Raw genomic sequence first — 14,450 nt, forward strand, 5'->3', positions numbered from 1 at the left:
AGAACATGGTGAGCTGGATCCGTGTGAAGTGCTTGGTAATGACGAAAGTGCTGTGGGAATGTTAGCTAAAAAGGATGGTAAAGTGGATTCTGTGGATGCCAATCAAGATTTTGTAGAATTTGATTGCGAAAACATGTTGCGCCATGGGATCACAGAAGAAAGATCTACCTAAATTGGAGGGTCTGGAAAGTGCCTCAAAAGAACCTTTATATGATGAATCAAAGGGCTGTGACAAAGAGTTTACTACACTGCGTACAGTTCTTGAACTTCTTAAGTTGAAGGCTAGCACCGGATGGTCTGATACTAGCTTCACAGATCTTTTAAATTTTCTGTCCCAACTCCTACCAAAACCCAACAAACTACCAACCAGCACTTATAAAGCGAAGAAGCTTATATCTCCCGTAGCTCTCGGTGTGCAAAAAATTCATGCATGTCCGAACCATTGTATTCTATATCGTGGCGAGTTTGAGAACGCAACAAGATGCCCAGTTTGCGATGTCAGTCGATACAAGAAGAGCTACAATCAAGAGTGTGTAAACAAAATCGCAAAGATAAATAGAAACAAGAAAGCCGCTATCGGACCTGAAATTGATGATGACACTTTTGATGACATGGATGGCAAAAGGAGGTCAAAGATCCCAGCTTTGGTGATGTGGTATCTTCCAGTAATTGATCGCTTGAAGCGTTTGTTCTCAAACCCTAGGGAGGCTGAGCTTATGCGCTGGCATGCTGAAAGTCGCAAGCAGAATAACAAACAGATTCGACACCCTGCTGATGCATCACAGTGGAAAACTTTTGATCATATGTATCTTGAGTTTGCCAAAGAAATCAGAAATGTAAGATTTGCTTTGGGTACAGACGGAATGAATCCATTTGGTGAAAAAAGAAGTATACATAGCACCTGGCCCGTGACTCTGACGATGTACAACCTTCCGTCATGGTTGTGTCACAAAAGGAAGTACATTATGTTGACTATTCTTATTCAAGGTCCGAAAGCAGCTGGTGTTGATATTGATGTGTTCCTGGAACCTCTTATGGAAGATATGGCGAAGCTCTGGAATGAAGGAGTTCGAATATGGGATGAGTATCGCCAGGAGTATTTCAACCTAAGAGCAATTATATTTGTTACCATCCATGATTCTCCCGGGGGCGCCACACTTTCAGGGCAAAAGACCAAAGGAAAGAATGGTTGTGTAGTGTGCGTGGATGGAACTGCTTCCTTATACCTTAAATCATCCAAGAAGTTGGTGTTCATGGGACACAGACGGTTCTTGATGAAGCAGCATAAGTACCGAAAGATGAAAGAGGAATTTAACAATGAACTGGAAAGTGAAGGTGCACCAAAGCCTTATAGCGGGAAACTCGTTTTTGAAATTGTAAAAAACATTCAGGTTGTATTCGGAAAGGGGAAAAAACAAAGGAGAAAAGAGAAAGAGAACTGACCCTTCAACTGACACAACTTTCAAGAAGCAATAGATTTTTTTCAAGTACCTCCCATACTGGAAGGATATGGAAATTTGCCACAGCATTGATTTGATGCATGTAACAAAGAATGTTTTTGATAGCATCATTGGAACCTTACTGGGCATGCCGAGTAAGACAAAGGATGGACTTAAGTCACGCCAGGACCTAGTAGATCTTCAAATCAGATCAGAACTTCATCCAGTGGATAGTGGCAAAGGGAAGCCTTACCTTCCCCCAGCTAGCTACAACTTGACAGTTGAGGAGAAAACAAAAATTTGCAAATGTTTGCGTGGGATCAAAGTGCCCACAGGTTTCTCATCCAATATCAGCAAACTAGTTAGGATGAAGGACTTGTCTCTATTTGATTACAACTCTCATGACTGCCATATGATGATGACGGTGTTCCTCCCAATTGCGGTAAGAGCCCTCGAAAAAGAGCATGTCAAAGTTGTCATCACACGTTTGTGTTACTTTTTCAATGCAGTGTCACAAAAAGTAATAGCTTTAGAAGACTTGGACTATCTGAAGGCATACATCATCGAGACTATGTGCAAGCTTGAAATGTGTTTTCCTCCATCATTTTTTGATATGCAAGTACACCTTATCATACATCTCGTGGATCAGATAAAAATATTAGGGCCACTATATTTACATCATATGTTTCAGTTGGAGTGGTACTTGGCAGTGTTAAAAGGTTATGTACAAAATCGCGCTCACCCAGAGGGTTCAATCATGGAGGGATACACTATAGAAGAAGTGATTGAGAGCTGTATAGATTACATCAGAGATGGAACAATGATAGGTGTGCCTGTACCTAAATATGAGGGTAAACTATGTGGGAGAGGGAGAATGGGCAGGAAAACTTTCCACGTCGAGGATTACAAGATAGTACATTGTGCTCATGGTAGTGTACTACAACATCTCGCGATAGCCGAGCCTTACATTGAGGAACACCTAGATGAGCTTCGTAAAGAAAATCAGAACCGCACAGAGGACTGGATCATGAGGGAGCACAAACATCGTTTTAGCGAATGGTTAATGGACAAAAACATCCCATCCGGAGACTCTTTGGAAGAGAAAACAATGAGGAATTTGGCTTCTGGACCATCGTGTTTAGTGACATCATGGCAAGCATATGACATCAATGGGTACACATTCCACACTAAATCAAAAGATATGAAAAGTGTTGTGCAAAATAGCGGTGTTCGTATTGATGCTTTTGACCTACAGGGACAGAAGACCACATATTTTGGATTCATAGAGGAAATATGGGAACTTGATTATGGTCCGAGCTTGAAAATACCCTTATTTAGGTGCCAATGGGTACAACATCCCGGGGGGTGACAGTGGACAACTACGGACTCACACTGGTAGACTTAAAGAAAGTAGGATATAAAGATGACCCGTGGGTTCTCGCCGAATGTGTTGCACAAGTGTTCTATGTACTCGATCCATCAAATAAGAAGTGCCAGTTTCTGGAAAGCAAAAAATTGTTGGAGTTGAGAATGTGGGAGACGGAGATGAGGAATACAATAAGTATGAAGAGATGTCCGTCTTTAATGGTCCTGAGAGAATCAAGCGTGTGGAAAAGAAAATTGATAAGAACTTGAAGCCATACATGCGGAAAAATGGTAGTTCATGAAAAATTGTATGAATCAAATTGTATTTGTCATGTGTCCGATCGACTATGTATTGTGGTTACCAATGAATTTAAAATCTCTCAAGTTCTCTATGTGTGCTATTTAAATTCATTCACATATATATATGGTGGTTTTCTACTAACAATATAAATGCTCATGTTGATGCTAAAGGTCACGGTTAACTGATTTGTTTTGCCTATATGTGCAGCAATGCACAGGAGAGGACTCAGCTAGAAACTTCATTTGTTGGAGCTCATTATAGTGTTACATATTAATTTGTTACTTGTAGATTATAGAAATTTCCCTTCTGTGATTCTGTATTTATCTATATTGGACTTGAAAGAATATCGATTCTGTGATTCTGTACTGATCTATATTGGACTTGAGTATATTTCATTCTGTGATTCTGGACGAAGGGCCTCTGTCTATGCAATTTTACTCGGTTTGGTATTCACATACAAGCGGTTCTATTTAGCTTGACCGCTTGTGATACGTATCCAGAATCACAAGCGTTCCCTGTTACAGACCGCTTGAGATATGAATCCATCACAAGCGGTTAAGATTCTAAAACCGCTTGTGACACGTATCCCGCATTACAAGCGTTTCGTATTACTGACCGTTTGTGATTTCAAAATTATATCACAGCCGGTCAGGTTAAAAACCGCCTGTGATGATGATAAACTCACAAGCGGGTTGTCTTATAATCCGCCTGTGATGTTGACGCGGATATCACATGCGCTTTTTAATTTCGGACCGCTTGTGATACTTAAACATCACAAGCGGTTTGAATGGCCTGGCACATCTCAAGCGGTTTTCCAACCTAGCCGCTTGTGATGGAAAAAGGCTACCGCTTGTGTAGAGTCATATTGTACTAGTGTTGTGAAGTGAAGTTTTTTTTTGAAAGGAAGAAAAAAGCTTTACCGAATTTTTATTAGAAAGAAAAGAAAGGACGACAGTATTTTATAGGACGGGAAAAGCCATTTCGTTTTAGTTGCTTGACCAGTTCATCTCACTAGACATGTCCAGATCAAGGTTTCACGGCACACGCATGCAGTATGCATACAAGCAGACTTGGCACACTGAACTTTTTCTTTCTTTTTTGAAAAAAACATACTGAACTAATTAAACACACATGCTAAGAACCAAGACAAGATTCTATTCATCATCCACCACTATGGCATTATCCTGGCTGATCCTCAGACATCTCATCAATTGATTGCTCCCTACAGTTCGACCGTCTCACTTCTTTTTGTCTTTGTTTCCCAGGATAATCGAAGAAACCTTCTCGTGCAGTGCCTTCTCCACTCTATCCTTCATCTCACCGGCCTTCTGGTGCAGCGCCGCCTTGGCCTTGTCCTTGAGCCCCGGCCGAGATGGGGACGGAGGGGCCTTTGGCCGCGTTGACGGCTGCTCTGGAGCTGGCCGGATGGGCATGGGGACGCCGGGGATGGTGTACGCCGGCCTTGCCTCGTTCTTGTGTCGAGCCTGTGCCGGCAGATTCCTCTGGCAGGTGCCACCTTGCACATGCGGCGCAGGTACTCCTCCTCCTCCTCCTTCAGCCATGGCCGCGCGAAAAGCTTAATTGACAACACGCAACAATCAGATGACAGCCAGAAATAGGTAGCTAACAGGCAGGAGAAAAATTTTCAAAAAAAAACAGGCAGGAGAAAGAGAAATCTTTGGAGGTATATTGTTGCTTGATTATTTTGTAGCCTTTTTTTTTCTTTGAGGAGCTTGATCGATCTTGTAGATGTATATTGCAAGCAATTAAAAACATCACTCTCAAGAAGGAAACAGAATTTGTGAATCAAAGTTTTCTTAAAAGAGAGGACGATAAAAGATTTGCCGAATTTTTATTGCAAGAGAAGCAACCACGGCTACAAAGTTTTTGGTGTAGTTACCTTCTCCAGGGGTGGACGTCTGCAGCTTAGCAAAAATGGAACCAGCAATTTGGCCGTCTGCAGCTCTCCGTAGCATGGACCTGGGATGCCGCTTGGCTCTTATTAGCAGGGGCATCCACCTGCTTACTCGTGTGCAAATATACACATGTCATCTGTCGCTAGTGAGGTGGAAGCAACTTCCGTTTACTCTCTCTCTCTCTCTCTCTGACGAAGTCTAAGTCAATGCAAGGACAAGGTCTGACAATGCCAGCCCACGCGTGCTGCTCTACTGAAATGTTTCGGTGGACCCCAACTTTTATATCGTAGAATTAATTGAAATAGTCTTCAAGATGAGAGTAGGTCACACAATGGGTACGTTGACGATGATGACAGAGTGGGTTACATATTCCCCTTATTAATTACTTCCTCCATTCCAAATTGTAAATCATTTTGATAAATTTAGACACATAGTTTTTACATATGTATATATACATAGTATATATCTAAATGTATAGTAAAGCTATGAATTTAGACTTGCCAAAACGACTTAAAATTTGAAATGGAGAGTAAGATATACTTCATTCTCCATTCACAATTCACAATGCAAGTACTAGCATATTTTGGTTGGTTAAGTGTAGTCAATCTGTTTGTATTTGGACCACCTCTTCTACAGAAACTAGCACACTTGCTTATATACATTTAATCTATCCTGCCATAGATTAATATATAAGATGCAACATGCTTATTTTGTATAATAATATGGTGTGTACAAACCATCATATCATGTGGCCATGAGGGTACTCCTCCATCTATCACATGTGATTCAAATCTTGGCGCTCGTTATTTTTTTTAAAAGATATTGAGTACATATGGAAAGAAAACGCACTTCGTCGGCTGGCTATGGCTAGATATCGCCCGCGTGATAAAATCTCAATGCATCACATGAAAAACTATTGGTGGGCTGGTGGCGGGGATAATTTGACCCATTAATTAATTTGCAGCGCAATCTACTGGGAACCTTGACAACGGTGGAAATATAGGGAGTCGTGCTCTTTTTCTTCTATTGCTCCTAGGCAGCTGTGCCTAGTGGGTGGGTTGCCTTTTTCTCCTGATGCTCCATGAGTTCTATTCTTATTTCTTTTTCTTATTCTTTTCTTCTCCTTTCCTACTTCTTCCAGCCCAATTTTTATTTCTTCCCCTTTTCTAATCATATATATCTATATAATTTATCTATTCTTTATTTTTTTTCTAGTTTTATCTACTTGGTACCCTTTCTCCCAATTTGGAACAAATCTTTCTATAATAATTTAGATCTTAGAATTGGATATTAAAAAATTTATACCTAATTGATTTTTAGCTAAACTATATGTCGTAATGAAGAATAATTCATGTACAATGCATGGTATTTATTCATATTGTATATTGACTAGTTATTTGTGTAGACTGATTTTTTACTATGTATACTAACTTGTTCGCCTTGTGAACATATTTTCTTTCTACTTGTTCACCCATGGATCGCCACCAACCAACGCAGAGCATAGATACGGTCTCGCGGACGAAGTGGAGGAACATTCGGCGAGCCAACAACGAACAAACAAGTCGCATCAAGAAGGAAGCTCTAGCATAGTGGCCCCCACGGCACCAGATCTGCACTGTAACACCCTAATTTTGAAATTAGAAACTTAAATAAATTTTGCTAGAATTTCCTTAGGAACCATAAGATTTTTTTATCTTCTCATTTTGATTTTAGAGCATTTATCATGAATTAATAGCAACTTAATAAAATATAAAAAGAAATATAAGGAACTATAGGTTTTACGCATTTCATGCCCCTTTGCATTGTTTTATATATTGCCTTCCATTTGAATTTAAATTTAAAATTTAAATTCAAATGCATTTGAGTGCATTTCTATTTCTCTCTCATTTTCTAGTTGGGCCCGGCCCACTTATCTTTTTCTTTTCCTCTTTCCTTTTCCCTTGCGGCCCAGCCCAGCCGACCCTCTTTTTCTCTCCCGCACGGCCCAGCCAGGCGGCCTTTCTTCTTCCTTTCTCCTCTCGCGCGGCCCAGCAGCCTGCCCGGCCCATTCTCCCCGCGCGGCCCGCTCTTCCTCCCTTCCCCCTTCGCTGACGGGTGGGTCCCGCCTATCGGGCCCGTCCCCTTTCCGCGACCGGATCGGACTCAAGCTCGAGTCCGACCCCGGTCCGGCGCCGCCCCGCCGCGCGCTGCCTTGGGCCCGCATGCCCAGGCGACCAGCCGCCTCTATTTAAGCGCCCCGTGCCCTAGCTCCTCGTCCCCAAGCCGTAGCCGGCGCCTCCGCCCACGAAACCCTAGCGCCGAAGCTTCCACCGCCGCCATTGCCGTCGTGCCTCCGGAGCTCGCCGCGCCGCCGCTCCACTACTCCCCGCCGTCGAACAAGCGCCGCCGGAGCACCGCGGTGGGGTAAGGATACTCACCCGCCATTCCTCTCCCTCTCCCTTGCTTCCTTGCGGCAGCACGACCTCGCCGCCGATCCCGAGCCGCCACTCGCCGCCGTGCCGCCGCTCCGGCAGATACTGCCGCCCCCAAAACCCTCAGATCGATTCCCTGTGATGCCCACTTGCTCCCAGTGCAACCCCCGCTCGAAACCGAGGCCGGGAGTGCGTTAACGCGTTTTCCCTGGCGATGCGCCACCGCACCGACCCGCCGCCCCGCGCCGCCCTCACGTTCCAGCCGTCGGATTTAGATCCAACGGGTTAGATTAGATCTAACCCGAGGCAACAGATCCAAATATCCGTCAACCCGTGGTCAATTTGCGCTTAAGCCCTTGAGTTTTGTAGAAATCAACCCGCAGTCCATGGTAGTTCAAAAGTATTCACGAATAGATTATTTTTCTTCTGTTTAGACCCCTAACTTTTTTTAAAAATAGAACCCGCAGTCCTAGATCATTCTGTTTTACAATCTAACCCCTAGATCTAAGGTTTATTTATGATCAAACCCTCGGTTTCTTTGGTCAGAGCCCTTTTAGTTTCAAATCTTCTACAAATAAGCCCCCAGAGTCATGTTTAGCCCTAACTTCTCCGTTTTAACTCCGTTTTCATCGATTCTTGCGCTCACGTGATCCTTATGACATATGCAGTAGCTTTATTATATTATTTTGCTCTGTTTATATTGATTGGTGTATTATTTCTTAATTATTGTAATTGTTTGCTTGTATAAATTTGTGTGCTACGATAGACGGTACGCAGTTCGAGGATCCGTAAGAGCCGTGCTTTGAAGACGTTCCCGAGCAGCAGCAGTTCGTTGATGAAGACAAGTGGTCCTTGATCATACTCCGGTCCCAATAACTTTATAAATACTCACATTTACTTTATATGCATGCATGAGTCTATAATATGATGGATTTAAGGATGTGCCTAGTTTCTATTAAACTTTCTTGATTAAACCTAGGTTATTAAATTTATGTTGTAGCAACGCAAGTTGCTTTTACTTAGATTTTGGTTGGATAACCTGGAAATCATATTACACTGGTTCACACATGCTATGGAATACTTTATTGGTGATAATTAAGATCATTGCATTAATTAGAATATGGAGAACCACCTAGAAAAATAGTGCAACCACAGTACTACATGGCTCTAGTCTTGACTAATTAATTAGAAACTCTAGCTTATGATAATCTTATCGAAAAGGCGCGAGGGGTTGCATCGTCAGGGTATAGCTCGGTCCTCTTGAGGCATATTGATATATGTGGTCCTTGGCTAAGACATTATCTCATTAGGGAGGGTTATGATCTTTTGGACTTGAAATCTTAGCGGATTGCCATAAGTTAGGGAATCTTTATAAATGCCTCGCAGTGAATCCCTGTCACTCACCTTGGAAGTGTTTAAGGGCCTTGCAAACCCGGGCATCAAGGGAAATACGAATTGTGGGTAAAGTGTACAACCTCTACAGAGTGAAAACTGGTATATCAGCTGTGCTCACGGTTAAGAGCGGCTTGGACCCTCACATGATAATTGACCTTAAAGATGATCTAAATCGATGTTCTTTATTTATTTATGTTGATGCTTATCTATTACTGATATTTTGTTTAAGGGATTGGTATATACTTGCACTTAGTTAAGCTTGCATAATAAAACTTAATCAACTGAAAATGCTTATCGCAGTCAAACCATATCAGCTTTTTCTTGATTATAGCTTTGCATGTCATATAATTTACTCCACTTGCTGGTACCAACCACAAGTGTACTCACACTTGCTTTATTAAAAATAATGCTGCTCAGCACAAGATAATTGTCCAGAGTTCTCTGAAGATTTTGAGGAATACTAGGCGTATGTCTTCCAGTCATCTACCTGTGAATTCGAAGTCCGCTGCTAGTTATAAATGTTTATTTATTCGCTTAAGATTAAGACTGTCGGTTATGTACTAAAGTACTATTATACTCTATATCGTTAAGGTATTATTTCGGGTATCCACTTGCGACGTCTACTGTATGTGCAGAACTTGATCCTGACGCACATATAGGATGCATTGGGTTACCTCTTCTAAACCGGGTGTGACACGCGCCAACCTGTAGATCGGCCTCGGTTGAGGCCGGACCTAGCTGTTGGCCCTGGATCCGCGAGGAGTGGGTGGTAGGGTAGGGGGCAACGGCCCCGATGACGTTGTTGGGAGGCCCTGCCAAGATCTGGTGGAGGAAGGAAGGGGGCACCCGTCGCCGCCACCACGAAGCAGCCGCATGGCGATTCTGGTAGCGCTGAGGTGCAGGTGGAGGGGTGGGGGGCGACGGCTGCGGCGGCGTGAGGGGCAGCACCCGCACAGCTTGGACGGGCGTCGGCCGCGGCGGTGTAGAGGAAAAAGGCCCCCGCCGCCACAATCCTAGCAGCCGCGTGGACTTCCAGAGGTAGCGAGGGTCAGTTGAGGTTGGGTGGGGGCGGCGGCGGCGGCGGCGGCGGCAGCGTCAGCGGCAGGGGGCTTGGGAGAGGGGGGGGGGTTTCGTGGACCCGCCCGAGTCCCCACTGGAGGATGCCGCAGGGGGTGGGGAAGCGTGAGCTTTGATCACGAGTAGCTCCTCACATAAATTCTGTTCATCTCCTACAACATTTTATCCTAAAACCCTTCAATAATTGAGACCAGTGTTAGTGTCATAATATATGGTTGGTTGAGATGATATGAGTAAACTAGCCAAAATTAGTCAGAGACATGACATCTTATCATACTATTACTAATTAGAGACTCCTTTTGAAATCTCCATGATAATTCTAATGAGACACGCTAGAAAATAGATAAATCCCAAAAAATCTTAATCATAAATCTTGTGTATCAAATTCGATAGGATCAAATCGTCGAATTTGTTATGTTTTCTTAAAAGTAAATTACCCGCCTGTGTCAGAAATTACGAAAATAATCCCTTAAATTTATATCTAAATTATACATCGATCCAATTATGAAAAATAACCTAATGTAATCTCCTATTTTTTTGTCTAAATTACCCACCTATAAAATTTTAAAAAATAACTTAAAACAGCCGTTAAATTTAAACCCAAATTAGGCACACATGTTATTATTATAAATAAACTAAAATAACTCAAATAAACTAAAATAACCCATTAATCTCGATCTAAATTAGCTACTTACGCCATCAAAAAGGAAACCCACGGCATAACAACATGTAATTCTTAAATTAGAAAATACTTAATGTATAAAGTATAACGTGCGTCACATTCTAGACCATGTATACATATAGGGAGGAAGTGATGCTATATTAAATATATTTATCAAACAAAGGGCTCAATTAAATACATGAAGGTGCGATGCAAAGTGAAAAAGGAATATAAATATGGATGAAAAAGTGTATATAATAATTACTAACTAAAGCTTGTCACAGCTGATCAATTGGATAAAGATATTTATGTATCTTTATGAGTATTGTGCTACAACATTTAATAAATAAAAAGAAAGCACAGGGTAAACAATTTTGATTATTAGCTGATGGCCCTCCTGCTCCTCGAGTCTCAGCCTGGCGAAAAGCTATATGTGATTAGATGACTCGTCCGCAGAATTAGCTAGCTACCTGGCTGGAAAAAAAGAGAAATCTTTGTAACTTTTGTTGAATGATCTTGTGGGCCCTTTTTTTCTCTTCGAGGAGCTTTGTGATCTTGTACACTTATAAATGTATTGCAAGTAATTAAACACATCACCCTCAAGAATGAAACAGAATTTGTGAACTGAAGTTTTTTTTTAAAGGAAGAAAAAAGCTTTACCGAATTTTTATTAGAAAAAAAAGAAAGGACGACAGAATTTTATATGACGAGAAAAGCCATTTCGTTGTAGTTGCTTGACCAGTTCATCTCACTAGACATGTCCAGATCAAGGTTCATTTGCATGTACTTCATACTTGCACACCACACGGCACACGCATGCAGTATGCATACAAGCAGACTTGGCACACTGAACTTTTTCTTTCTCTTTTGAAGAAAAATATACTGAACTAATTAAACACACATGCTAAGAGCCAAGACTAGATTCTATTCATCATCCACCACTATTGCACTATCCTGACTGATCTTCAGATATCTCATCAATTGATTGCTCCCAACAGTTCGACCGTCTCACTTCTTTTTGTCTCTGTTTCCCAGGAAAATCGAAAAAAACTTCTCCACTCTGTCCTTCATCTCACTGGTCTCACCCGCCTTCTGGTGCAGCGCCGCCTTGGCCTTGGCCTTGTCCTTGAGCCCCGGCCGAGATGGGGACGGAGGGGCCTTTGGCCGCGTTGACGGCTGTTTTGGAGCTGGCCGGACGGGCATGGGGACGCCGGGGATGGTGTACGCCGGCCTTGCCTCGTTCTTGTGTCGAGCCTGTGCCGGCAGATTCCTCTCGCAGGTGCCACCTTGCACATACGGCGCAGGTACTCCTCCTCCTCCAGCCATGGCCGCGCGAAAAGCTTAATTGACTACACGCAACAATCAGATGACAGCCAGAAATAGCTAGCTAACAGGCAGGAGAAAAAGTTTTTTAAAAAAACAGGCAGGAGAAAGAGAAATCTTTGGAGGTATAATGTTGCTTGATTATTTTGTAGCCTTTTTTTTCTTTGAGGAGCTTGATCGATCTTGTAGATGTATATTGCAAGCAATTAAAAACATCACTCTCAAGAAGGAAACAGAATTTGTGAATCAAAGTTTTCTTAAAAGAGAGGACGATAAAAGATTTGCCGAATTTTTATTACAAGAGAAGCAACCACGGCTACAAAGTTTTTGGTGTAGTTACCTTCTCCAGGGGTGGACGTCTGCAGCTTAGCAAAAATGGAACCAGCAATTTGGCCGTCTGCAGCTCTCCGTAGCATGGACCTGGGATGCCGCTTGGCTCTTATTAGCAGGGGCATCCACCTGCTTACTCGTGTGCAAATATACACATGTCATCTGTCGCTAGTGAGGTGGAAGCAACTTCCGTTTACTCTCTCTCTCTCTCTCTCTCTCTCTGACGAAGTCTAAGTCAATGCAAGGACAAGGTCTGACAATGCCAGCCCACGCGTGCTGCTCTACTGAAATGTTTCGGTGGACCCCAACTTTTATATCGTAGAATTAATTGAAATAGTCTTCAAGATGAGAGTAGGTCACACAATGGGTACGTTGACGATGATGACAGAGTGGTTACACATTCCCCTTATTAATTACTTCCTCCATTCCAAATTGTAGATCGTTTTGATAAATTTAGACACATAGTTTTTACATATGTATATATACATAGTATATATCTAAATGTATAGTAAAGCTATGAATTTAGATTTGCCAAAACGACCTAAAATTTGAAACGGAGAGTAAGATATACTTCATTCTCCATTCACAATTAACAATGCAAGTACTAGCATATTTTGGTTGGTTAAGTATAGTCAATCTGTTTGTATTTGGACCACCTCTTCTACAGAAACTAGCACACTTGCTTATATACATTTAATCTATCCTGCCATAGATTAATATATAAGATGCAACATGCTTATTTTGTATAATAATATGGTGTGTACAAACCATCATATCATGTGGCCATGAGGGTACTCCTCCATCTATCACATGTGATTCAAATCTTGGCGCTCGTTATTTTTTTTAAAAGATATTGAGTACATATGGAAAGAAAACGCACTTCGTCGGCTGGCTATAGCTAGATATCGCCCGCGTGATAAAATCTCAATGCATCACATGAAAGACTATTGGTGGGCTGGTGGCGGGGATAATTTGACCCATTAATTAATTTGCAGCGCAATCTACTGGAAACCTTGACAACGGTGGAAATATAGGGAGTCGTGCTCTTTTTCTTCTATTGCTCCTAGGCAGCTGTGCCTAGTGGGTGGGTTGCCTTTTTCTCCTGATGCTCCATGAGTTCTATTCTTATTTCTTTTTCTTATTCTTTTCTTCTCCTTTCCTACTTCTTCCAGCCCAATTTTTATTTCTTCCCCTTTTCTAATCATATATATCTATATAATTTATCTACTCTTTATTTTTTTTCTGGTTTTATCTACTTGGTACCCTTTCTCCCAATTTGGAACAAATCTTTCTATAATAATTTAGATCTTAGAATTGGATCTTAAAAAATTTATACCTAATTGATTTTTAGCTAAACTATATGTCGTAATGAAGAATAATTCATGTACAATGCATGGTATTTATTCATATTGTATATTGACTAGTTATTTGTGTAGACTGATTTTTTACTATGTATACTAACTTGTTCGCCTTGTGAACATATTTTCTTCCTACTTGTTCACCCATGGATCGCCACCAACCAACGCAGAGCATAGATACGGTCTCGCGGACGAAGTGGAGGAACATTCGGCGAGCCAACAACGAACAAACAAGTCGCATCAAGAAGGAAGCTCTAGCATAGTGGCCCCCACGGCACCAGATCTGCACTGTAACACCCTAATTTTGAAATTAGAAACTTAAATAAATTTTGCTAGAATTTTCTTAGGAACCATAAGATTTTTTTATCTTCTCATTTTGATTTTAGAGCATTCATCATGAATTAATAGCAACTTAATAAAATATAAAAAGAAATATAAGGAACTATAGGTTTTACGCATTTCATGCCCCTTTGCATTGTTTTATATATTGCCTTCCATTTGAATTTAAATTTAAAATTTAAATTCAAATGTATTTGAGTGCATTTCTATTTCTCTCTCATTTTCTAGTTGGGCCCGGCCCACTTCTCTTTTTCTTTTCCTCTTTCCTTTTCCCTTGCGGCCCAGCCCAGCCGACCCTCTTTTTCTCTCCCGCACGGCCCAGCCAAGCGGCCTTTCTTCTTCCTTTCTCCTCTCGCGCGGCCCAGCAGCCTCCCCGGCCCATTCTCCCCGCGCGGCCCGCTCTTCCTCCCTTCCCCCTTTCCCTCGCTGACGGGTGGGTCCCGCCTATCGGGCCCGTCCCCTTTCCGCGACCGGATCGGACTCAAACTCGAGTCCGACCCCGGTCCGGCGCTGCCCCGCCGCGCGCTGCCTTGGG

The 14,450-nt window shown here is 42.1% G+C and overlaps 2 protein-coding genes across 3 annotated transcripts; both read right to left on the reverse strand.

The window, feature by feature from the left end:
* Positions 1 to 4,175: 4,175 nt before the first annotated feature.
* LOC112874013 (translation initiation factor IF-2-like) lies at positions 4,176 to 5,135 on the reverse strand. The gene is made up of 2 exons (XM_025937153.1): positions 5,006 to 5,135; positions 4,176 to 4,681 (listed from the first exon to the last, which is right to left on the reverse strand). The coding sequence occupies exons 1-2, from the start codon at positions 5,118 to 5,120 to the stop codon at positions 4,344 to 4,346; spliced, it is 453 nt and encodes a 150-aa protein (XP_025792938.1). The 5' UTR covers positions 5,121 to 5,135; the 3' UTR covers positions 4,176 to 4,343.
* Positions 5,136 to 11,404: 6,269 nt separating this feature from the next.
* LOC112873952 lies at positions 11,405 to 12,358 on the reverse strand. Of its 2 annotated transcripts, none has more exons than XR_003224862.1 (2): positions 12,229 to 12,358; positions 11,405 to 11,914 (listed from the first exon to the last, which is right to left on the reverse strand). XR_003224862.1 is itself a non-coding variant. In XM_025937072.1 (2 exons), exons 1-2 carry the CDS (start codon positions 12,341 to 12,343, stop codon positions 11,574 to 11,576), a joined length of 447 nt encoding a protein of 148 aa, XP_025792857.1. In that variant the 5' UTR covers positions 12,344 to 12,358; the 3' UTR covers positions 11,405 to 11,573. The 2 variants fall into 2 exon arrangements, 1 of the variants encoding a protein (XP_025792857.1); XM_025937072.1 differs by having other exon boundaries at positions 11,405 to 11,905.
* Between the last annotated feature and the right edge of the window lie 2,092 nt (positions 12,359 to 14,450).

This window comes from Panicum hallii, chromosome 1 (assembly GCF_002211085.1).
Source record: "Panicum hallii strain FIL2 chromosome 1, PHallii_v3.1, whole genome shotgun sequence".
Classification (NCBI taxonomy): domain Eukaryota; kingdom Viridiplantae; phylum Streptophyta; class Magnoliopsida; order Poales; family Poaceae; genus Panicum; species Panicum hallii.